This window comes from Tetrapisispora phaffii, chromosome 2 (genome assembly GCF_000236905.1).
Source record: "Tetrapisispora phaffii CBS 4417 chromosome 2, complete genome".
Classification (NCBI taxonomy): domain Eukaryota; kingdom Fungi; phylum Ascomycota; class Saccharomycetes; order Saccharomycetales; family Saccharomycetaceae; genus Tetrapisispora; species Tetrapisispora phaffii.
In genome coordinates this window covers 461,228-487,164 of record NC_016521.1, presented here as the reverse complement: position 1 = coordinate 487,164, position 25,937 = coordinate 461,228, and the positions used below count along the sequence as shown (strand labels likewise).

The following is a 25,937-nucleotide window of genomic DNA, read 5'->3' as shown; positions in this document are numbered from 1 at the left end:
ACAGAAATGTTTTTACATGATGATAATTTTATTTTTTCACTGGTCTAATGAGAACAGAGGTCTCCTGGTGGAGATTCTTTAAGACCATCCTACAATTTATTTTGTATCCTTCACCGTATTCAGTTGTTTATTTTAGGACCGTTTTGGTTTTATTATTTATATACAGTTTACAACTCGAAGGAATTGGGAGTTTTTTAATGTAATGAGTGGCCAGTAACCTTTATGTCATAGTTACACTGACTTTAAGAACATTTTCGATATTAATTATAATGTGAATGTAAATTAGCTTTCTTAATAAACTAGTTGAACTAACGAATTCTCATCGCTATTCAATTTTGAATTTAAATTCGTTAGATAATGAAAATTATATTTTTGGGCAATGCTTTCAGTTTCCTGATTTAAAGTACTGATCAACCCAACTTTAACTATATTCTTATCCAACCTCTGTGTGCATATCTTAAACGATTGTAAATGATTGACATATTGGGATACTAAAGCAATTGATAAGTCTGTTATGGCTGACATATATATTCATCTGTAGAAATGTTCAATCAACTTTTGCAATAAGAATCATGTAGACAAGAAAAATATTGGGGCATCTCCTGCTCTTTTCTTAGTTAAATAGTACTCAGTGTTTGCGTTAAACGATATAACTTGGTTAATGGTAAGAATATCGTCATCTTGATGAAGTATGCTTCTAGCTAGGCTCACCTAATATTAATAGCATTTAATACTTTTATATGTGGTGCGTGGGTGTAAGAATATAGAAGGAAGTGAGCTCCCAATACATTTTGCAATGAGGTTACCCTAATTGTGAATTTGATAGTGTAAGTAACTTCTCAATTCAATTCACATCACTTCTTTTACTGTTAATTCTTATTCTAATTATTTTACGATGAGTATACTACAAGTATATAGTTTTCGATGGTTGTAGTCAAATCTTCTTTCATATCTGATCTGGTTATATTGAGAGCTTATATTTAAAGGCCAAAGTTATTTTTTTAAAATTTTAATAAAAGTAGTTATAAAATTGTTATTTTTTGAAACAAGAATTATATAGTTAAGGTAACAAAACTTACAAAAAATAGGGATCTCAATTGGTTTCAGCGTACTGTATTCACTATTTGACGAAGGTAAGAATTACATTAACTGATATCTAACATCCACAATGGATACAAACGATGAGTACAAGAGAAATCAATTTCAGATATATAATTTACAGGAAACAATATTGAACTCGACCAAAAGTGCAAAACATCAATTATCTAGTAATAGTACAAATAAAGAAAATGTACTCTTAGATGAGATCGATGAACAGAATGATGATATTGTCGTTGATTCAACTTCTGTGCTTAAATTTGTAGCGGAAAAGTATCCTAGGCAAGAAAACGTAATATGTTCTATGTATTATCACCCATTCCGCACTGGTGTTCTTAATGAAAAAAGATATTTTGATAACCAACTACTGTTTCCTTATAATATAGACCAATTAGGGACACCGGCACCATTTCTACCACCTTTGGGAGATGCAAAGATTAACAGCTTGATAACAATCCATATATTATACGAGGACCTGACAAATAAATTTAATATGAACCCAAGATTGGATAATAATGAATTGTGGGGTTGCCAAATATATACAGATGATTCAGACCCTATCTTAGTTTTAAAGCATTCCGGTGTATTAAGAGACACGACTAAGACCACCGATTCACATAGAGACCCGGCTTTATTAAATAGAACTCCAGGTAATTTAAGAAATACTGATGATGTTACAGATTCTCATTCTTTATTGAATAATAAAGATGACATTCCATATGATATTGAGATGACAATACTGATTCTACCATGTTTACGGGTATATTCAAGTGTAAAACGATTTGGATTAACTTCACGTCAATGGGGCGAGGATTTAAGTTCGTTAAGCAATACTTCAGAATATGAAAATGAAGGCTCACCCTCCTTACCAGAGTTAGAATATTCTACAGCAGCACAACAACCACTTTCAATGACAGCCACTCATGATGGTCTGAGCTATTCAATTTATTCAATTAAAGTAGTTCCTAGAAAAACAAATGAAGAAACTACCAAGTCAGCAACAATCAATGAAAAAGAATTACCAATTGTATCGAAGATTGGGTCTAACTGGTTTAACCAAAACTAATTCATCCTATATTCTGAAATAATGTGAATTTGTAATATTATTAAAAAAATATGTAAGATAGTTAATCATTTATCGATAACATATACATATTTAATTACATGCAGATACATAAGCAAAATGTTGTAAAACATATTTTCTTACTCAATATCTTATGAAGCTAATCACTAGCTATTCCATTTTTAGTAATAGATCGTATGTGTTTTTTATGCTCTGATGAATTCTCTTTCAGTAATTTCATAGTTTCCTCCAATATACGTATATCTCGGTCTATTATAGCAGCATCATTGTGCAAACCAGCATCAGAAGTATAATTCTTATTCTTATATTTATTATAAAGTTGTTCCAATTGGTTATGATATTTCTCTTTAAAACTTTTATCATGTATATTCATGAGAGTTTGAAGTTGTATAGAAGTTATATAGTTATCATTATCCTCAATCTCCTTCAATATTTTTGAAATTTCTGTATCATCTGGCAATTTTAATAATTTATTAAACAATGTTTCTAACTGAACTTTATTAGCCATCTTTAATTGCAGAAAACCCTTTTAAGTTTGTGAATTTTTCAAACTGTCCTATACCCTGATTTATTGATATCCCTTTCGATGATCCTCTAGAACGTATTTAGGAAAGGAAAAATACAGTTTACTGAGTAGTATCTTTAATCAATTATGTAAAAGTTGCTCCTATATGGGTCTTTAAATCCATAAATTTATATTAAATTTTTTTCATTGGAACCTTTGAGCATAGTTCCCTCTATAAATATTTACACAGGTATATATTATTTCACAATTATCATCAACTACTTTATTGCAATACCAAATTATAAATTATTTCTTCTAATTAATTTATTTTTCCAGAACTTCACGACCTTAATTTTTAGATTTTAGTCAATATCAAAAATCGTTAAAAATGGAATCCGTACATATATGCGAACAAAGTTGGGAATCTTCCTCTAAGTAATACTAAAATGATTGTTAGAATTGAATTGACATTGTATTTATCAAATACTAGTTCAATAATTACTAACTGCGAAGAAAAACGGAATAAAGGGTTTAAAAAGAGGACGGAACACGCTTCAGCTGGATAATTAAACTAACATCACAAAATTTTAGTCGTTATTACATGAACTATGTTGACTGCTAAAAGAATTGACACGTTCAATATCAAGTCTATTTATGCCTCCTTGTCATTGCCTGAGGTTTCAAAATTGATAATTGTTAATTCTCATAATGATGTTCTGGTTTACCATAAAAATCAGGATATATTTAAACATCTTCAGACATACCCAAATCTAATTAAACACCTGCATACTGATGAATCACGTATATACGACTTAAAATATTCCCATAGTATATCCACGATATTTGCACAATGTGACAAAACAATCATATTGTTAAATAGTAGTAATCTTTCTCAATATGATTACATATTCGAAAAGAGAGGAATTGAACAGACATGGGTTTTTAATATAAGACATACACATACTACTGATGACTACAAAACCATTTTACTCTATTCAACAAAAACGAAGCCAACTTTAAGAGCATTAATATGGGAAGGTACCACTTATAAAAAAATGATAGATGTACCTTTGTTCCATAAAAGTGAAAAAGCCTTATCTGCATTGGCTATCCAGGAAGGAATTTTAATATCTACTAAACATGGAATATATTTGTGGAAGCATGATGTGGACAAGTTAATAAAAATAGATAAAATTACAAAAAGAACTGCTCCAGATGATATGATGGTTGCATTAAATAACTTTAAAAATATTTGTGAGAAGGAATCTCAGGGCAATAATCCAAGAGATATAGTGTCAAATAAATCAATCAGTAGTAAGGCGTCAGAATACACTTTTAACAAATCAAGGCCATCATCCCAAACCTTTCGCAAAGTTTCTGGCTATTTTTGGCAACAACAAAAGTTCCGTCATGATCATTCTAATGATAATATTAGGTATATATTCAAACCTTCTGAAAAAGAAAATCCAATTATATTTGACTTCATTTCCCGAAATATTTTAGAACTACATACAGGAGACGACAATCAACACTTTTTGGTTTTCTCTGATTGCAATTGCTTTAATAGCTTAAACGAAGATTATTTTTCAGTGAAACATATAGATCTTAATGTTGTGCTTTTATATAATGAGCATAGTGTTAAATTTATAGAATATGAACAGGGATTTCCTTTCCTAAATATGACGGTAGATGATGAAATTAAAGACATTTTACTTTTGGAAGGGCCATATTTTGTAATGATAACTAAATCGGATGATGTTCACTTATATCATTATCAAGTAGATGATTCATTTGAACAGCACATTTTAGTGAAAGAATTTGATTTTAATACGAATAAGGATAAAGAACTTAACCAACTTTGGCGCAATGTTTTATTTTACAAATACTTTTTATCTTCTACTTACTCGTTAGATATATGCGTTTCTTCAGATCCTGAACATTCCTTGGACTTATGCGCAATGAAGCTCAGAGATTTAACGGTAGTATTATGCCTAAGGGTATTTGAAAGGTATCAATATTATCTTAAAAGTATTGAATATAATGAAGATGTGATAGAGAAATCTTATAATATTCAAAGAATAATTGTCGAAAATATTTTCAAGTTATTTATTACTTACTGGGCGCCACCACATTTGGTGTTACTCAAAACTTTACCCAATGTAATCTTAGCCTATGTTATGGATCATTTGAAACATTATGATGATGATATCGATGCAGAATACTACTCTTTACCTGATGCTTATACAAATATGGTACTGCCTAAATTAATTTTGCATTGTTATGTTCCATATTTAATAGAAATTAGGCGACATATTAAAAATATCAAGATTTCCAAATTCGAAGGCAACGTAACGTGGAAAATATTTGGCAGAAAAATTAATCAAACTATCGACTTTTTCTTAGTTGATGATGATGAAGATACAAGCATCGTTGATTTACTGACATTATTAGACACTTCGTTATTTGAAATTTATTTTAACTATAACAAAGCACTAATTGGTCCATTTTTGAGAGTTGAAAACTATGCGAAGGAAAATGTTGTTATATCACAATTGAAGAAAAATAATATGTTCCAAGAATTGATTGATTGTTACTTTCAGTCAGGTAAGCATAAAGAAGCTTTAAATTTTTTAAAGACATTATATTTATCTCTCTCTTCCACTGATGAACAAGAGATCAAAGATGGTATTCTACTACTTATTATTGGATATTTGCGGAATGTTCCAAATGATTTTATTGAGCTAATATTTGATTACACTAAATGGGTATTAGATATTTATCATGACAAGGAATCTGTAATAATTTTGGTTTTTATGCAAGATACTTTAGTTTCAAAAGGGAGAGATTACCAAAAAGTGTATAATTTCATTAAGAGCTTTGATGCAGAGCTTGCAGTTTCATATTTGGAATTTACTATTAGTTCATTTCAGTTAACAAACGCTACTCTTCAAAGTATATTAATTAAAGCTTATATTGCAAATTTATCTGATGCACATATAAGAAAGAAATTTAACTCTTTATTAAAATCATCCATGATATATGAACCAAAATTTGTGCTAAAAATTCTAGATGATAGCATAAGAGAAGGACAAAATATGGATATCGATAATCTTAATTACTTACAATTCTTAAAAATCTATCCGTTGTACAAATTAAGAGAAGATAATTTATCAGTTTCAATTGTTTATAATAAGCTACACAACTATGCAGAGGCTTCAAAGTACTGTCTTAGAATATATCGAGAGGATATGGAAAGAGGTCAATCTGTCATACTTTATTTCTTACAGCAAATATTGAAGCTGCCTGCTAGTGATATTAACGAGAACGAAGATGTGCTTTATTTTCTGAAGGAATTTGGTTCAAAGTTGAACACTAAAACCATTCTTAAATTGATGCCGCCAAACACAAACATCAAAATAATATGTGATTATTTATTGAACACTATTGAAACAACATCTTTGAAAGTTGGAGATAGTAATTTGGAGAGAAGTTTACTCCAACTTGAATTAATCAACACTACTAATACTTTAAACGTTATATTTTCTGAAAATTATCTTATTAAAGAAACAGATATATGCAGTGTTTGTGATAAAAAGTTCCCTTTGTCATCGAACGATTCTGTATCTTTAGTAAACATATATGGTAAATCAAAAATAGTACATACAACCTGTGCTAAAGTTATTGAAACTCATAATTCTAAATCCAAAGTTAATATTCCCAAGCTTATCACAGTAGGTGATTACAAAGATGGCCAAAACTAACAATACCTCCTCTCTTTATTATATATTTATTATATTTAATATGTTTATTATATTTATAACATTATCAATGCATTATACCAAATAGTATATTTTATAAAATAGAAATGTTACAATGATTAATTACTTGAAATAAAATTTAATACACCAGAACAATATTTTAATAAGTCATCTAATTTGTTGCATTCAGAGTGAACAATATCCCACTTTTCTAATGCTTCAGAAATGTTGGCATTTGTATTATTTGAATGTAATACATCACCATGAACTTTAAATAATATGCTCATAAATGCTTCATATAACTCAAAGTTGCGTTTAGATTTTAAACCACTTGTCAAAGCATTGATGAAGAATATAATTTCATTAAACGGCTCAAATGAATCAAGACCTCTGATTTCAATATCTATCAAAGATGGGGATAGTTTAATTAAATATTCTAAGAATTTACTATAATTGTTTTGCTTAGAACATTCACGTAATAACTTAGTAAATTGGGATTCCAACTCAACATGGCCTCTTGGCTTGAATTTCTGCAATTCTTGTTCAGCTGCCCCTGCTTCGTTTAATTTAGACTCACTTTCCGCAGATTCTAGGGCGGAAGTATCCACAACACCTTCCCTAGTAGAAGCTTCGTCACCAATTTTGTCACCAGTTAATTGTAAAAAGAACGAAGCTTTTTCTGGTTTCTTAGGAGCCTCAGTTGGTTTAGACCTTTGTTTAATAATATCAAGATTCAACAATGTATTCAATTTATTCCTTGGGCCAACCGACAATGTGATCAAATCCTCATTTATCTGAGAAAGTGATTCGTAGTTTGTAAAATCTATATCTAATTCATCATCGTTGCTAACATCTAATGCACCTTCGATAATATTAGAATTTCCAGATGCGGAGTTATTAGGTAGCATTATATTTCTGAATTCATCTTCTGAAATAGCTCTAGTCGATATAGATTTAAACTGACTTTTATTAGTCCATAAACAAATACCATTACCAACAACATGCGAAGTAGCAATAAATTCACCGTTAGCAGAAAATTGAATATTTGTGGCTACATTTTCAAGTTTTACACCATCGATACAATTACCAGTTGGCAAATCCCAAGTTCTAAGAGTAGAATCTAGAGATGTAGAAACAATCCAACGGCCATCTGGTGAAAAATCTAAAGAGGTAATTCTATTGGAATGACCCCATAGCTGACGGACGATTTTTTGTGTTATTGTGTCAATCACGACTATCGATAAATCATCTAGAACTAGTGCAATTAAATCAGATGAACGATGGTAAACCATGGATGAAATCGAGGAATCCAGTACCAATTTACCTAATAATGTAGCTTTGTTAAAATCATAAAAACCAACAATACCATCTAAACCACAAGATACCATTTTTCTATTCATACCATCAATAGCAATGCCAGTAACTGCTTTCTTGTGAAGTTTATATTTTCTACGGATAAGACCACTTTGCATATTATAAACCACAATGCTACCATTCGAAGATCCAACAAGGCCAAAATTGCCACATTGAGATAAAGCAACAGATTTAGCAAATCCATCATCTGTGGTATTGAAAGTCCATCTGCCTACTCTCTTATTACGCATATCCCATGTACGAGCAGATTTTTCATCTTTATGTGCTGTAATAACATTCTCCCATTCACCTAATCTCGAGTTTTCAATAGCCATGGATAAAATTTCAGGAAATTTCTCCCTGACAGAACCACCTGCTAATCGATCACCATTCGAATTTTTATGAAGTCTTTGTGATAATTCTTGTGACTGTGCATCCTTTCTCAATGAAAATGACCAAAGAGATCTATCTCTAGATGATGATAACAACATGTGTGCACTTGAGTCTGCAAATTGAATACAGGAAGGAGGCTGTGAATGCCCACCTCTAGAACGTAACAATCTTGGTGGTTGAACAACAGTTTCACCGTCAGCTTGAGAAAGAGATGGGTCAAAAACAAATTCTTTCAAAGAGTTATCACCACCAGAAGTTACTATTATAGGTTGACCATTTAAAAACATAGCTTTCATAACGCCACCTAAGGATTCTTTATGGGCATTCTTAATAACATGAATACGGGAACGACGATCTAAATCATAAAATATTAAATCACCATTGGTACAACCTACAGACATATGTGGTGCGCCATCCGTTCTGAATGATATGGAGGAAATATGTGATTTTGGAATGTTGATATTTCTTATTACTTTACCTTTTTTTATATTATACATCATAAGTTGACCCGCATTGGTACCAAGCGCAATTATATCTAAGGCTGGAGCATCACATGCTGTTGTTATATTGTTAGGGAACTCTTGAGATTGGAACAATAATTTACCTGTTCTTACATTAATTAATAATAAATTGGATTTTGTAATAATGACAATTTTATTCAAATAAGTTGGTAAATGTATGATTGATACAATGTCGCCTCCTAGCAGCTCTGTAACTTGGAATTGAGAGTAGTATTCAGTAGGATACTTAGCAGAAGCATTTTTCTTTTTGTAGATATAAAGTATGCCATCTTCTGCTGATGCACATAAAAAGTCCCCAAATACACAAACTGATTTGACTCTCGCATTTGCCTTTAGTTCGATTTCATATTCTTGAATACCTCTTTTGAAGACAAACACCTTATTTCCGGATCCTACATATACGTAATGGAAGTGAGTTGCAAAAGCAGTAATTGGGTTGTCTAGTTCTTTTTCAGAGACAAATAGTAAATGCAAATTATTAGCATCATAAATTTGGAAACTTTTTCCAACACTAGTAACAATATAAAAAGTCGAACCTAATGTACCTACAGAAAATGGAACGTAATTACTAACATTACCAATTACTCTGTATGGAGAAAAAATCTTTGATGGATCTCTTCTAGCGGCAACAATTGCTGAACTCAACTTTCTCTTCTTTTGTTCAATCATGGTACTCATGATACCGAATATTCACGAATAGTCTGTAGAGAGTTTAAAAGAACAGGAGAATATAGAAAACCAGTCTAAGATCTTTCAATTCAAAATAAATCACTTATCTGGTTATTAAATTACTTGAGTTAACTCTTCGATATATAATGATTATTCTTATATGTTAGATATGTAACAATAATTCAATGCTCATCGATTTTTATGTCTAAAAATTTTTCAATATTTAAAATTGAAATAATGATTAAGTCGGGTTACCGCATATGAAAATGTAAAGATATAAATCCAGAATCTAAAGATATCTCTATTCAGCCCCTCTAAACCATAGCAATGATTTACTACAAGATAATATTAAGTAATATAAATTTATTTCAATTTTACATAGGTATAAACTTGATTATATATATCGTATCCAGCTATATTTACAGATCAGAAGTACGTGCAGTATAGTGAAGGTGACCTTTATTATAAGGATGTCAGAACAGGAGAAAGATTCTAGACATAATGAGGGTTTATCAACATCTCCAAACAAGAGCGAATTAGACAGTAAAACGAAGAAAGCTATGGAGTCAATGGCTCCTTTCCTGATGGATTTTGTTCCTAAGACTTCTTCCAGCGAAAATACTTCATTGAAGCTACTACCTGTTAGTCCTAAGGAAGGTTCCGATGAAGAAGATGAGGATGTAGGTGCGACATTACAGAGAACGTTAAGTCATAATTCACAACATGGTAATTCGACGACAATCAAAGCTGCTAGCTCTCCCAGTGTTAACATTGCAGCCAAGGAATATGTTTTAAATCCTATTAAGTTCAATGATAATTCTTTCAATTCTAACCCGAATCCGGTATCTATGGATCCTCCATCTCCTTCAGCAAGCAACAGTGAAGCTTCGAGCAATAATAGTAGTGCACCAAACTCAACTGCTTCCTCCAAAAGACCGTCTATTTCTCACGTGAAACTTCAATTACCAAAAATTGGTAAAATTGGGGTTTGTGCCATGGATAATAAAGTCCTTTCCAAACCATGCAGGAGAATTCTAAATACGTTGATTGAAAATGGTGAATTTGAAACAATAATATTTGGTGATAAAGTTATATTAGATGAGAGTGTCGAAAACTGGCCAACTTGTGACTTTTTGATTTCTTTTTTCTCCAATGGTTTTCCATTAGAGAAAGCTATCCAATATGTAAATTTAAGAAAGCCATTTTTTATCAATGATCTAGTAATGCAGAAAGCTCTTTGGGATAGAAGATTATGTTTGAGACTTTTAAAAAGCGCAGGTGTCCCGACACCGCCTAAATTAGAAATTAGCAGAGATGGTGGTCCAGTCTATGACGATCAATTAAAGTCTATGTTAATTGAGAGAGGGGTATCGATTGATCCAATTCCAGAACCAAAATGGCGAATGATTGATGAAGACACTTTAGAAGTCAATGGTGAAACCATGACTAAACCCTTTGTCGAAAAACCTGTTGACGGAGAAAATCATAATATTTATATATATTATCATTCTAAAGATGGTGGTGGTGGTCGAAGGCTATTTAGAAAAGTTGACAATAAGTCTTCGGAATTTGACCCCACATTATTAATGCCTCGTACTGAAGGATCATATATATATGAAATGTTCATCGAAACAGACAACTCTGAAGATGTCAAAGCCTACACAGTTGGAGAAAACTTTTGTCATGCCGAAACAAGAAAGTCGCCGGTTGTTGATGGTATTGTCAGAAGAAATACGCATGGTAAAGAAGTTAGATATTTGACAGAATTAAGCACAGAAGAAAAGCAGATGGCAAGTCGTGTTTGTAAGGTTTTTTCTCAAATGATATGTGGATTTGACATTTTACGTGTAAAGGGTAAAAGTTACGTTATCGATGTCAATGGGTTTTCCTTTGTAAAAGATAATGCTGCGTATTATGACCATTGTGTGAGGATTCTAAGGGAAACTTTTATTGAAGCCAAAAAAAGAATTGATTTAAGGAAGAAAAATTTACCAGTTATTCAAGAAGAAAAGTCTCAAAAATGGGTATTCAAGGGATTGGTCACTGTCATTCGCCATGCTGATAGAACACCTAAACAAAAATTCAAGCATTCTTTCACCTCTCCTATATTTATTTCACTATTAAAGGGACATAAAGAAGAAGTTGTGATAAGAAAAACAGATGATTTAAAGATTGCTTTAAAAGCTTTACAGCTTGCTATCGATGAGAATGCAGAAGATCCCACAAAATTATATGTCCTGTTTAAAGCATTGAAAAAGAAACTAGATTTTCCAGGAACCAAAATTCAATTAAAGCCTCTTTTGAATAGTGATAAAGAGGTAGAGAAGGTCCAATTTATTTTGAAATGGGGTGGCGAACCAACACATTCTGCCCGTTATCAAGCTCGTGAATTAGGTGAACAAATGCGTCAAGATTTTGATCTCTTGAACAAATCAATACTTCAAAACATCAAAATTTTTTCCTCATCAGAAAGACGTGTTTTACTCTCTGCTCAAGTATGGGCATCAGCCTTATTTAGTGAAAATGAAGTGGGAAGTGACGAAATTAATATTAGAAAAGATTTGCTTGATGATAGTAATGCTGCCAAAGACTTAATGGACAAAGTAAAAAAGAAACTGAAACCATTACTAAGAGTTGGAAATGAAATTCCATCTCAATTTGCTTGGCCAGCTAAGATGCCCGGTCCTTATACGGTCACAAAAAGAGTTGTCGATTTGATGAATTATCATCATGAGGTCCTCAATCTTAATTATCAAACAAAGGACGTCGATACATTTCAAAAACGTTGGTGTTGTGGTGAAGATCCGTTCCTATTTAAGGAAAGATGGGAGAAACTTTTTAAAGAATTTGTTAGCGTTGAAAAATTAGATCCATCAAAAATATCAGAGCTTTATGATACCATAAAATATGATTCGCTCCATAATCGTGAATTTTTAGAACACGCATTCGATCCTAGTGGATTTGATCATCAAATCATCGATGAGGTGTCCAGTCATTTCCTTGTTAATAACTACCCTGTCAATGTTTTGGCCAAGAATAATTTCAAAATCACAGATACTGTACCTAAACATTCTAGCTCATCTACTGCTAGCAGGAGTTCTAGTCTTCTTGGGTCTTCAGGGTGGGTTATTGAAAGCAAAAAGCCAGTAGATTTTGAAAAGACTCAACAAAGTTCATGTTTTGAAAAAAGACGTTTCATCCTTTTCCAAGAATTATTTAAGCTAACCAAAGTTCTATTTGACTTTATATGTCCTAAAGAATACGGCATTAAGGATTCAGAGAAATTAGATATTGGGCTCTTGACCTCTTTACCATTGGCCAGGCAAATTTTAGACGATATAGACGCAATGAAAACGAGACAAGACCCTGAGTGTATTGCATATTTTACAAAAGAGTCTCATATCTATACATTATTAAATATTATTTATGAATCAGGTATACCTATGAGAATTCCAAGGAATGCGTTACCTGAATTTGATTATCTTTCTCAGATTAATTTTGAACTATATGAAAGCACAGATGGCAATGGAGAAAAAATGCATTCGATTAGATTAAAAATGTCACCTGGTTGCCATACACAACATCCATTAGATGTCCAGCTTGATGATAAACACTATATAAGTTGTATTCACAAAATTTCTTTAACAAAACACTTGGATATTGATTATGTCCAAGAGAAGATTAGAAATAAATTTACAAGAGTTAACTTACCTAAGAAATTTACTCCAGTTAATATTACTAGTCCAAATCTAACATTTCAACCAGGTATGAGAGATTTTAACAAGATCAGTGATGTATCGTTGGAATCAAGGGAAACGGACAACACAAACAGTACAGATAATACCGAAAGCACTTTAAACTTGACGAAAGCTTCCGAATTGACTGTTTCGTCTATTGATGGTGTTTTGAATGCTACTTCAGATACTATTAACAAGTAGATGTTATGACATTGTTTTATTTCGAACAATCTCTACTCTTAAATAAAGAAACCAAGAATTTTATGTAACACATGGTTAGATATTATGAATATATTATATATGTGTGTTTATTGTGAACAATTATTTAAATGTCTTATGAATGGCGATGATCAACGATCAAAAATAATTGTTATGACTTGGTACTTGATTATTTGATAATTCTAAATCCTTTCTAACTTAGAATATCGCAAGAAGGTTTCTCAAAGTAGAACTGCAGCTAGTCGACAGCTATATAAATAGAAGGTTATATTATATATAGTGCATTAAAATGATGTATTTTTATTAGATTATATTAAGTGGCCAAAGAATCAAATAGCACCGAGATACTTTCACCATAATGATCACGACGAATACATTCTGCAAATATAGCAGATACGTCGATTATAGTCAATTTTTTTGATTTATTTATACGAGCCTCAGCAATTGGATAAGTATTTGTAACTACTATTTGATGAATGGCTTCAGATTGTTCTAACAACTCTAATGAGTCGCCAGTGAAAACACCATGGGTAGCAACAACGTAGACTTTTTTAGCACCACAATTTTGAATCAAGTGCTCGGCAGCTTCGATGATAGAAGATGGTCTGTCAATCATATCATCTAAAATTACGGCGGAACGACCACGGACGTTACCGACCAAAGTAATTAATTTTTCCTTTTGGACAAATTCACTCTCTTCATCATCATCAGAATCAATAGCATCGTAAGTTTCACCCAATGCAGTGGAATTGATACCATCAATGGAGATTACATCACTATCAAAATCTTCGATAACAGATTCTTCCTCCTCTTCTTCATCTCCAATTACATGACCATTACGAATTCTAGCAGTTTGAATCCCGTTGGTTAATATAATATTTTCTTCTTCGTTAGGGGTTTCACCTTGTTTGACAATTGGTTTATTCTTTCTTAACATTGACTGTTTTCTCTGTTTCAGTTGTTGTAAGTCTCTATTTTGTGAATATAAATCCTTTGAACGACGACGATCAGTATGGATCATTGCGAAATTGATTTTTAGAGCATCTGCTAATGCCGTGACTCTCTTAGTACCGCCAGGGTTCTTAGAGACAACTACAGCTTCTTGATAATCTTCAACATTTTCACGAATCCATTTAGCTAAACTTGGTCCACCATATAAATTGTCTACCGGTTTTGTGAAGAAACCTTGCATTTGGGAGGCATGAAGATCCATTGAAACAACATGATCAGCACCTGCCATAATCAATAGATTAGCTAACATTCTTGCTGTGATAGCACCTCTATGCTTCTTCATTTTGCATTGTTTGGAATAAGGAAACTGAGGAATGACGGCAGTAATTTTTCTAGCAGAACCACCTCTACAGGCGGATACTAGAATCAATAATTCCATAATGTGATCATTAACTGTTGCGGAACCAGATTGAATAACATAAACATCTTCGTCACGCACAGAAGTACCAATCTGAACAGATGTTTCACCATTAACGTAATTTTTCAAAGTACATGGGGCAGGTTCAATACCTAGTCTTTCACAAACCAGTTTCCCTAATTTTGGGTGAGAATTACCAACAAAAACTTTACACTTACGCATCCGAAGCAACTATTATGTGTATATGGCAGCAGTTTTATGGATAGCCTATCGAGTTTATAAAAAAAAAGGAGTTATTCTCTGTTCACAGAAATTAACCTGTTCAATACGATATTATGGATCTCTCAATTTACTCGAAAGATGATTCTCTAAAATATAAACAAGAACAAGAAAACAAAACTACATTATAAAGCAGGTCCACTCGCTAATATGTTAAACACTTATAATCCTATAATTAAGATCTGAATTACAATTTTTTATCTCTAGTTATATCCAATTTTTACCAATAAAATTTTTGAAAATTTTTGGTCTTAAACTATTCAAAGTCATCGAGAAATTTTCAAAATATTGAAAAATTTTGATATATGACTTTGAAGGCAAAAAGCGTCAAAAATTATGATAGTTAAGCAAAATAAAAGAAGAGAAATCACCGGAGAAACACAAGGTAAAATAGTTTGAACAGAGTTAAAAAGATGATCATGACTATAAGTTAAAACTAAGTTCTAACTTTATCTTATGGAACTGCACTAATAATACAAGTGTTCGAAAAATTCAAGCATTCATAAGCTGGGGTACGAAAACTAGGCATCGAAGATACATTTAAATCACATCAAGTGTTATAAAAGGGTCCAGTAACAATACAATATAGATTTTGGAAATCTATATATATAATGTCCCAGGATGATTTTAAGAAAGTTGGTAAAAAAATTAAGAATAGATTGGATACGTTTAATGGTGATCTGATAAAATTTAGACAAATAATTAGAGAATCTGAATTTTTCACTGAATTGGTAGATATATTGTGTGAAAAATATAAAGGAATTGATAGAATCAGGTGTTTAGCTCTCGGAAGCTTTCATGAAGAAATTCCAGCTAGGTACCAATTTGCATTATTATTAGAGATAATAGAGAAAATTGAGCATGAAAATGGAAAACAATTAAAAGTTTCAATCTATGACCCTGTATTTACCAACGATGATATAGAATACATTGGAAAGAATGGAATCAATTGGACGATTGACGAAAATCCACCACAATGGAGTAATTTCACAGACTCTACAATATACTACCTACCGCATGCACCATTGGATTTAACTGAGAATGTTATTAAAAATGAACATCCTAAAATATGGCTAGCTAACAATTTAATAGAACACTCTGATAGATATACGAAGGCTCAGCTTTATGATAAATACCCTGTCATAGCTAAATTAGTATATATATTGACTTCAAATTCAAGTGTTAGTGGTAACAGTGGGGTGATTCAAGATAAGAAAATCCAGGAAGATGGTTTTACCAGATTCGAATCAAGTAAGAAAAAAAGAGGCAGAAAGAAGAAATTGGCCGTCAGTCAATGTAGCTTTGATTATTCTTTGATCGAATCTTACTTTAACAATTGCAGATTTGAAAGTAAATTTAACGATGGACTGCTTTTAAATAATAAACCGTGGATAAACTCATTCTCAGATCTGACACTTCATATTATTGACTAATAACATCTATATATTATATAATCACTATATAATTACGAATAATGACATTTACTTTATTATATTGAATAGAAAGTACAAAATAAACTATAAACATATAATACTCAACAAAATCAAATTATTTAACTTAAGAATTATCAAAAAGATGATCATTTTTCATATTGTTCCCAATTATCAATAATAGCTTTGATTCTTTCGGAGCCTGTTAGATCATAAACATCTTGAAAGTACTCTTTTGTAATCTGGAATGGCTTGGCAGTTAAATTAGGAATATATTTACCAATTAATCTATCAGTCTTCACATTTTCTTTCAAGATATTCTTTTCCAAGAAATTCTTGAAAGGTTTGACACCATTTCTTAAGTATGATGAATGGAATGGAACAGAAATACCACGTAATGGAATGCAAGCGAAACCTCTCTCTAACTCAATTGGTTGAGGCTTTGCTAATGATTTCTTTGATATATTATCAACGATTTCAAATAGATTTGCCTCAACTTCCTCCAAGCTCATTGATTCTTGCAACTTATCTATCTCAATCTTTTGGATCTTAATGAAGTTTAAGACGTTGGTTAAGGTGTCCAAAGCTCTCAAGTCACCAGCAGCCACATATTGTTGGGTTTCAACATTATAATTGACGATTTCAACCAACCAATCGGTTCTTTTACCAACCTTTTCAACCACAAATTGCAATGCATCTTGTGAGAATGTAGGAGATACTCTACTAGGATTAACAGCAATCATACCATAGTTAGATCTACCAGCTTCATCTCTTGGAACAGCAACTTGCATTGTCATACCCCTGTAAAACACAACATCAACTAATGATTCTATAGACATAATATCTGCTAATGAAGCTAACGCAGCATATTCACCCAACGAATGACCAGCAAAAGCGGCGTTGGTAGGAATTAAACCCTTGGATCTCAAATCTTCGTAAGAAGCCTTTTCCATTAATGTTAAAGCAGGTTGAGTAAATTGAGTGGCGGAAAGTAAACCGGTTGGAGACTTGAAGGTGAACGAATTTGTTTTTTCATCAATTTCTTTGAAAATTTTCTCCGTTTTAACAGTATCATCTACTATTGTTTCAAAAATCATCTCTGTGTAATTTTTTCTGATTTTTCTACCTTCTTCACCACCAAAGTAAACTGTTAATTCCTTTGGATTGTTCTTAACAATATCTAAGATAGAAAAACCATATGTTTTCTTGAAATGAACATCAGCTCTATTCCAGACATCTTTTGCAATCTCAGATTTATTGTATAAATCCATACCCATACCTTGCTCTTGTGAACCTTGACCAGTAAAAACAAATGTAGAAACAGGTTGTTCAATTTCGGCTTCACCTGATAAAACAACAACATCATTATCATTCTTTGTTTCAAACTTTATCAACTTTCGGCCATTTATCATACCTACATGTTGGATATGTGTCTTCAAAGGAGTATTTGGTAAAACCATTGCGACAAAGTCACAACTGTAGCCACGAACTCTTGAAGAAATACTATCAGCTGCCCAATTTTCGATCAGAGCACGAACAGCAGCAGAGGAATACATACCATGAGTAATAGTGCCTGGCAAGTTTGCATAACTTGCAAAGTGACGAGAAACATGAATTGGATTTAAATCACCTGATACTCTACCATATGGTTCATTGGTACTTGGTGATTGAGAATCCAACACAGCGATTGGAATAGCGTTTTCTAAACTAACCTTATGTTCCAAAGTCGTACCATTTCTTTTCAGATAATCAATAACAGGATTACCATAAGATTCAGACGCTTCGTAATCCACCTGCCCGATTTCTATTTTTTCCCTGGTTGGTAATTCCATTGAAATAGAACCATGACATTTTATAGAAGAGTAAACTGTGGCAGTTTTGAAATTCACTTCGGTAGAAACCTTGAATGTTAAAACTTTGTTGTTTAAATCAAGATCTTCATCGTCTAATTGGAACCATTCTTTTGAACGTAAAACGGCGATATCTTTTGCCGACAAAATGTTAACCTTATATACCGGTTCAGTTGTGTTCTTGAAAGTGTTTTCAAAATCAGTATAGTTACCTCTGTAAAAGAAGGAAGATGTTACCTCCATAACAGGAGAACCTTGTCTACTTAAAGTACCTACAACCTCGACAACCTTACCAGTTGGTTGGTTTACAATAGATTTAATAATTGCAGAAGTAGATATAACATCACCTTCTTGAAGAGCTTTAGCGCCTGGGACCATTTTATAAGCATTTGATAAATGAACTAATTTTAATAAGTCACCGTCTACATTTTTTGGAAAAATTGCTTTAATGATAGCTCTCCATCCGATAACAATTGCAAAATCCATTGGTGCAAGAACTTTTCTTCCAGATCTGGCAACAAAATCCTCACAATTATTACCGATGGCATGAGTAAATGAGGATACAGCTTCTTTGGTAATTGTGAATTCTTTACCCTCAATAACAGATCTTGGGTCAAAATCTAAATTGAAAGGTTCGTCCAACCATAATTTCCAGTAAAATTCTTTGATACGAGTATTTCTGTCATCCATTACCTCAGAAATTGGAGTGAAACCGTTATCTGGGTTGTAATTGTATAACAAAGATAAAGAAACAGGATTGCCATCCATGGTTCTATTTTCAATTAAGTCGAATTGAATTAAGCTTTCTTCAACCAATTTCAATGTAGCAGTTAATTTCATTTCACCTTGTACTTTTTCCCATAATTTAACGACAGTCTTTTCGGAATTATTAATATTTTCAATTTCAACCTTCATGTGTTTCGAAGGCATAAAAACTTTTCTAGCAGGGTTTGGTACAAATACAGAACCTTGTGTAAAGTTTACAACACTGAAAAATGCAGAGCGCCAATTATTTTCCGAACCAGCTAAGGTACTAAACCAATTATCCACATTAGTTAATTTAGATGATGACATTTCTAAGGAATTTTCTGTGCATGGTTCAGCGACTAAATCATCTCCACCAAAATATTCTACAGCAGGTATTTTTGAAACATCATTTGAGTAATAATCTTTCAATAATTTTTCAATATGACCATTGTGAATGTTATCTAAAATATCTTTTATTGGTTCGTCAACAATCTTAGTAGATTTAGCAGCAACAGGACCATGTAAAATACAAGTTCTTTCTACATCTTCATCAACTACCGCTTCTAAATGTTCGGATTGCCATAATGAATCTTTTTTGAAAAAGAATTCAAATCTATGATCTAAAATTGGAACAAATGGAACCGGTTTTTGAACAGGATTTTGACACATATTTAAGAAGTGATCGATATCCTCAGCATGCAAAAATTGAGACTTTGCAGCTGGGTATTTTTGGAAAACCTCGCCCACAATTTTATCTGGCTCTTCTAATACAGTATAAGATTGAATCATTGATAAAGTCTTTACTTTTGTGAAACGTTCTTCAATGCGACGTAAAAAGTCACCAGCAAATTTTCTTAGAGTTGGGTCTATCCAACTTTTAGTAGACTTAATATACATTAACTCTACTAGTCTATTAGCAACTTCTAAGTAGGTCATAGTAGTTAGATCCTTAACCTCATTATTTACTGTAGCAAACCATGGCTTTTGTGTGTCAGCATTCAATTTAGAGATAATATAATCTTTCTTGGCATCTAAAGCAGCTTGTAGTTTATTTTTAGGTAAATTAAAAATAGTATCATCCATTTCTTTCCAGAAAATAACACAACGTGTGGCAATCTTGTGGATTGGTTCACCCATTTCTGAACGAACTGTAATGATACCACCGGTTGGTTTCTTGTAAGTGTTTTGCCAATTAGAATCATCGACACCAGGGCATTCTGTAATCAATTTCTTTGCAGCTGGAGATGTCTTCGCTTCTTTAGCAATCATAACTCTTGAACCAAATAAGAAACCATCAAATGGCATTGGTGGGTAGTCAAATTTTGTAGACCATTCACCAGTTAAATATGGATAAGTATCCTCTGCGGAACCAAAACCAGAACCAACAACTAAAATAATGTTTTTATATCTTCTTAACTTAGAATACATCTGTAACATTGGAGCATGGAAATCCTCATAAGAATGATGGCCACCGCCTCTACCACCTGTCCATTGTAAGACAATTGGGAAATTAGGGTAGGCGTTGGCAATATTTATGACTTGACTAATAGCATCAATTGAACCAGGTTTCAAATCTAAATGAGTTAAGTTCAATGTTTCAATATATTCAGAAGCAACTTCCAAGGATGGGACACCTGCACCAATTGCAACGTATTGGATTGGATAACCTTTTTCTCTTAAGTCTTTGATTAATGGAATACCCCATTGAAGCATTCTTGGATTGACGTAAATTAAATTAATACCTAAACTGTATCCGTCTTTGATTTGGGAAATAACTGAATCAATAGCTGCCGTCATGTGTTCTGGAGAAAAGTAACCACCACCAGCCAATTCGATAGTATAGCCAGCGTTAATTGTTGCAGCAACAAGTTCTGGTGAAACAGTAGTTGGTGTCATACCAGGAACAAGTAAAGGAGCTCTACCCAATAAGCTTGAATATTTGGTTTTTACATAAATTTTACCATTCTTATTCTTAACTAAAGTAGGGTGGTACTCCTTCAACCAATTTGGATTCATTTTAAATCCAGTTTCACTGATATCAAAAATTTCTTGTTTAAAACCATATTCATCGTCAATATTGTTATTTAAAGAACCTGCGATGATAACACGAACACCGGTACCATCTTTGTTACGGTGCGTTAAAACACCCAAACCCGAAGCGCCCCCTGGGCCAAAATCTAGAATATGAGTTGCATGAGCCTTGGTAGCTTCTTCCCAGTTTACAGGTAATGTAATGATACACTCCGTAATTCTACTAGTAATTGAACCGTTGAAATTTCTTAGATCAGCACCATCGTATGTATCAAACACAGGAATTGATAGGTTGGCACTATTGAACTCGATTTTGTTTCTAGCTAAATCTTGAGCAATCAATGAACCAGCACTTGATAGTAACTTTGAGTGGAATGGAGATGATACAGGTAAGAAACGATTAGATATTTTCAATTTTCTTTCTGAATAAGGAATTCTTGATTGATCAAGTCCAGCTGGAGCTTTAGCTTTTCTCAAAGTTAAATTCAAACCGTACAAGGATTGTGGTGGACCGGAAACGACCAAGTTTCTAGCACCATTGATAAGTGATATATTGATATGTTTTTCTTCTGGTAAATGTAAATTGGTTTTATCTATAAATTCTTGAACTTGTTCTTTGGTCAAATTAGAAACGGCTAACATTGGAGATGGGGTACCTTCACCAGTTTCAACTGAATCTTCTAAGATAGATGGCGGTAGTGAGGTATTTGGGTAAGTTAAGTGACAACGAACACCAATGAAAAATAATAATGAAATAGCTTTTCTAGCAGATTCAAAAAATGATTCCCATGAGTCTGCTTCAGCAATTGCCACAGCGGTGACCAAACCTTGAGAATGACCAGTGGCACCTTTAAAATAGGATTTCATCTCACCTGGAGTAAACCCCAATAATCTAGCAGTCAAAGCAAAGTGAACTAACTGAATGACACCAATCAATGGACATGAAACTGGGATGTATAGAAGATAATCGACATCAGGGGTTTGAGATGGATTTTTCAACCAATCCAAAATGTTAAAACCTTGTGTATAGACTTTTTCAGTTTCGGTAGTTGATTTTGTTAATTCGCCAAGTGTATCAGCAGCAAATTCAATCACGTCGACAATTAATACGTTATAAGTTTCGTATAATTCTCTTAATTCCTCGAAATAATCATCAGTATTACCTTGACCACCAAAGATAGCGGTGATTTGGGCAATGTTTTCCTTTGCAGATTTGAATAATAAGGAATTTGATTTTGTAAATGGTTTGTTTGTGACAATTCTTGCATTAATATAATTTTTAATCAATTCGTTAATTTTAGCGTGAGTAGTTTGGGTAGCTGATTCTTCGTTTTTTTGCTCAATATTTTTATCCATAGAATCATTTACATCGAATGCATTAATGTTATTGTTTATTAGTAACTTAGCGGCTAATGCATGAATATCGTTACCATGTAAGAAAGTATTTTCAAATTCAGTTAAACAAACACTCAACACAATTTTAAATTGTTCAACTTGTATTTCATTATTTGGTTTAGGGATATTTTCTAGATTATGTTCATTTTCAATATCTATAAAATTTGAAATATAGCCCAAAAATTTTGCTAATAATTCAACATTAGAAGATGGTTCGTCATCTAAATCAAAAGTTTCAGTTGGTTGAGGTAAATATTTTTGGAATTGATCTTGTAATTGAGATGCAACGAAATAAATATCAGTTGGGATTGATAAAATATGCTCTATTGAACCATGAGATAAAGTCAAAGGTCTTGTAGAAACACTCATTTTCGGGGCAATGATATGGAGTATTTACTCGATATTAATTTATCTTGATAAAAAGATGCAAATATATATATAATATCGTACAATACCTTAGGTTGGTGATTTTTTATAATTGTGCAGTAACAACAAATAAATGATTATTAGACAATTCACCGGTATCACAAGATATAACTGTTTATATATATATGTGTGTGTGTGTGTATTAAAATGAAAGATTGAAACTCAATTAAGTTCGAATAAGATAATTAATTGATAAGTTTATAGAAAACTCCATACGAACTGAAACATGATTGTAAGTGATGCCATTAACAATAACAATTGTTGAAAATTCAACTGAACAATATAGATTATTTTCATTAACTTGAGATAAATTGTAATAGTCGATCAATTTGTTGTAAGTTGAAAATGTTCATCAGAAGAATAAATACATTGGAAAAAAAGAAATAAACCAAAGCTATAAAAACTGTCAAGAGGAGCGAAGAAACGTTTGAATATACAATTCCAAACTAGTTACTTTGAATAAATGTTTTGGTTCATTTGTGCTTTTCATCGCTGTTTCTACAACAAAACTCGTTAATAAGAGGGCATTTATTTACGGGTATCTTTGCATTGAATTAAATGGAAGAAACACCTACGATGCGTGTTATTTATCTCCTAACAATTACGTGTCCTACTAAGGTTTCTTTCTTGCATCATGCTTGCTTTGTAAAAATGGATATAAAAGAGTATCGTTGACTTGGTTTGACCGTTGTAGAGTAGAGCGAGAGAGAGAGAGATATACCTCGAGCAATAAGTGCAGGAAACAGACAACAAAAGAAAAAGACTGAATTGAAAATAATCTTTATGCGATGGTTTCATCTGACAAATAGTAGCGTCCGATGCTTTCCTGAGTAAAAATAGAAAACAATTTAGTCGTTTGTAGGTTTGTTACGGTATCAAGAGTTCCAATGTGGTAAGTAGGATGCAACTAAGAACAACAATAACATTTCAAAGTTAAAAAGAAGATGCTGAATAGATATATAGACGTTTAGAAGAAAAAGTAGGACTTATAAACGCAAAGATAGTAAATAACAGCACTAAGCCTCTTTCGGCTTTGATGCCATTGCTAGTGGGAAGATGCCAGTAGAAATAGTTATGTATATAGTATGTGAACGTCAATCGTGGGTAAAATCATATAGATAGTTACTTAACCTTGATACATATAATGAATGAGAGTAGTTCGATCTTTGGTCTTTGTTGGAAGATGTATTTCAAGTATCATCAAATTCTATGTATTTCAAGTTTTGTTGAAGTGACTATAATTCATTATTGTTAATATCTTATTGGCCAGATGCAATGAAGAATACCAACAAAAAAGGGTAAGATTGCCAGGTCCATACCTTATAGTCACCAGCTAATAAAGTATTAGACAATGTTTGGTTGAAATTGTTGGCACTACAAATACTGCAAGAAACCGCTGACAAGTAATGCATGTTTTGGCTTTTTTTTCAAAAAATAACCATTATCTCTTTTATATCATGGAATGGTTTCCTAAAGTAGTAATGTTTCCATGCGTTAAAAGAGGAAAATAATAAAAAAAAAGAAAAAAGAAAAAATGAATTTCCTGTTTGTTATTACTATTATATGTATTGTGGGAATAATATGTGATGTCATTATATCTTATTTTGATTACCTTTCTTTCGTATATAGTTGATTATTTATGAATTATGTAAAGTGACAGCTATTTAAAGCTATGTTTAGTCATTAGACTGATTACATCAATCATTGTGACAGGTCATTAATGGATCGGAATAATTGGTTGTTCTGATTTAAATCAGAAAAAGATAGAATAGGAAGATGAATCTCGATTATGTCATTTTTGTTGATTCTTACACACGTTGTATCTATTTGTTGATAGTCTCTCTTTACGCTATTGAATTTTAGATTTCTTGATTGGATACTAAAACACATTCTTGATTCAACTGGGGAAAGTAATAGTGGTTGTAGTAGTAATAATAATAAACACTCCTGTTAACCTACTTTTACTTGTGTTATTTTGACCGTTTCTTGGAGTTCAGTTCAACAATCTCTCAATTTTTGATTAGTTGAGTCGAATGTTCTCAACACATGATGCTTTTGGAGGGTGGGTTGGTGCTATTCTAGTTTTGAGTTTATTCAACATTTATGATATATCATTGGAAACTTCTTTTCTGGGTGACCAAACTGGAACTATTATAAAACTGCATTGACATACCCGCGTCGGTGTCATTTTCAACAACAGTACTCTTTAATATATAATCATTATCTAGATCGTCGGCATTTCCACTGCTATAATATGTGTTGATGGTTTCATTAAACCCCATCACAGCAGTGTTCGGATTTGCTTGTTCGACTTCTTCTTGGTCAAGCTCTTCTTCACTGTCTTCAGCAATAGGATTTCCAAATCTATTAAACTCATTACCGCTCAGTTCAAGGCATTTTTCTAATGCTTTATTACAATTAATTACCATGTCATCGCCTCTGTTGCTGCCAAAATTATTGAATGTGAATAATGTTTCAACCTCATCACTATAAAATCTATCATACGTTGAATGTTTGGGTGTAAGTTTAAACTCAATGCTATCCATTGTGAAGTCATTCACAGAATTTTCCAAGTCTTCTTCGGTATCGTTCGTGGGGAAATAACTATTTAATAAATCGTCCCTTATAACAGTTATTAATAATTCAAGTTTATGGCCCTCTCTAGAAGTATTATCATTTATCTTATTGGCACCATGGTATATAACACCAGTGTATTTGATCTCTATGCCCTTATCTAAATTTTTTAACCAAATTATAATGCATTTATTCAAGATAAATAATTCGACATTGTCGATGACTTTTTCTGTGGCTTCAGCACCTTTGTAACCCCAAACACTGAGTTTAAAGTCTCTTCCACCACCAAATAATATAATCATATCATCGGATATCTTCAATTGTTGATTCTCACCTAAGAGCCTGGGCTGAGTGTTAATATATTGGTTTAACGGCAGAACATTCTCAGCTGACGGCCTTATTACTGCTTCTGATGCAGCTTTAATTTTATTTGAAAGCATACAGAATATTCAAAGACCTGGATATTTTTATAGTTCAGTACTCTCTCTCCACTTTTATC

At 32.4% G+C, this 25,937-nt stretch overlaps 9 protein-coding genes across 9 annotated transcripts; 4 read left to right on the top strand and 5 right to left on the bottom strand.

Annotated features, from left to right (window-relative positions):
- Positions 1-1,168: 1,168 nt before the first annotated feature.
- RXT3 (Rxt3p) lies at positions 1,169-2,164 on the top strand (the record flags this gene model as incomplete). Its single annotated transcript, XM_003684269.1, has 1 exon — positions 1,169-2,164. The coding sequence occupies one exon, from the start codon at positions 1,169-1,171 to the stop codon at positions 2,162-2,164; it is 996 nt and encodes a 331-aa protein (XP_003684317.1).
- Positions 2,165-2,321: 157 nt separating this feature from the next.
- On the bottom strand, positions 2,322-2,690 carry BLS1 (Bls1p; the record flags this gene model as incomplete). The annotated part of the gene is made up of 1 exon (XM_003684268.1): positions 2,322-2,690. One exon carries the CDS (start codon positions 2,688-2,690, stop codon positions 2,322-2,324), a length of 369 nt encoding a protein of 122 aa, XP_003684316.1.
- Positions 2,691-3,295: 605 nt separating this feature from the next.
- VAM6 (Vam6p) lies at positions 3,296-6,448 on the top strand (the record flags this gene model as incomplete). The annotated part of the gene is made up of 1 exon (XM_003684267.1): positions 3,296-6,448. The coding sequence occupies one exon, from the start codon at positions 3,296-3,298 to the stop codon at positions 6,446-6,448; it is 3,153 nt and encodes a 1,050-aa protein (XP_003684315.1).
- A 116-nt stretch (positions 6,449-6,564) lies between these two features.
- UTP21 (rRNA-processing protein UTP21) lies at positions 6,565-9,390 on the bottom strand (the record flags this gene model as incomplete). Its single annotated transcript, XM_003684266.1, has 1 exon — positions 6,565-9,390. The coding sequence occupies one exon, from the start codon at positions 9,388-9,390 to the stop codon at positions 6,565-6,567; it is 2,826 nt and encodes a 941-aa protein (XP_003684314.1).
- Positions 9,391-9,851: 461 nt separating this feature from the next.
- Positions 9,852-13,319, top strand: VIP1 (inositol polyphosphate kinase VIP1; the record flags this gene model as incomplete). Its single annotated transcript, XM_003684265.1, has 1 exon — positions 9,852-13,319. The coding sequence occupies one exon, from the start codon at positions 9,852-9,854 to the stop codon at positions 13,317-13,319; it is 3,468 nt and encodes a 1,155-aa protein (XP_003684313.1).
- A 331-nt stretch (positions 13,320-13,650) lies between these two features.
- PRS1 (ribose phosphate diphosphokinase subunit PRS1) lies at positions 13,651-14,928 on the bottom strand (the record flags this gene model as incomplete). Its single annotated transcript, XM_003684264.1, has 1 exon — positions 13,651-14,928. One exon carries the CDS (start codon positions 14,926-14,928, stop codon positions 13,651-13,653), a length of 1,278 nt encoding a protein of 425 aa, XP_003684312.1.
- Positions 14,929-15,596: 668 nt separating this feature from the next.
- On the top strand, positions 15,597-16,418 carry BER1 (Ber1p; the record flags this gene model as incomplete). Its single annotated transcript, XM_003684263.1, has 1 exon — positions 15,597-16,418. One exon carries the CDS (start codon positions 15,597-15,599, stop codon positions 16,416-16,418), a length of 822 nt encoding a protein of 273 aa, XP_003684311.1.
- Positions 16,419-16,564: 146 nt separating this feature from the next.
- On the bottom strand, positions 16,565-22,807 carry FAS1 (tetrafunctional fatty acid synthase subunit FAS1; the record flags this gene model as incomplete). The annotated part of the gene is made up of 1 exon (XM_003684262.1): positions 16,565-22,807. The coding sequence occupies one exon, from the start codon at positions 22,805-22,807 to the stop codon at positions 16,565-16,567; it is 6,243 nt and encodes a 2,080-aa protein (XP_003684310.1).
- A 2,168-nt stretch (positions 22,808-24,975) lies between these two features.
- Positions 24,976-25,878, bottom strand: LOT5 (Lot5p; the record flags this gene model as incomplete). Its single annotated transcript, XM_003684261.1, has 1 exon — positions 24,976-25,878. The coding sequence occupies one exon, from the start codon at positions 25,876-25,878 to the stop codon at positions 24,976-24,978; it is 903 nt and encodes a 300-aa protein (XP_003684309.1).
- Positions 25,879-25,937: the final 59 nt, after the last annotated feature.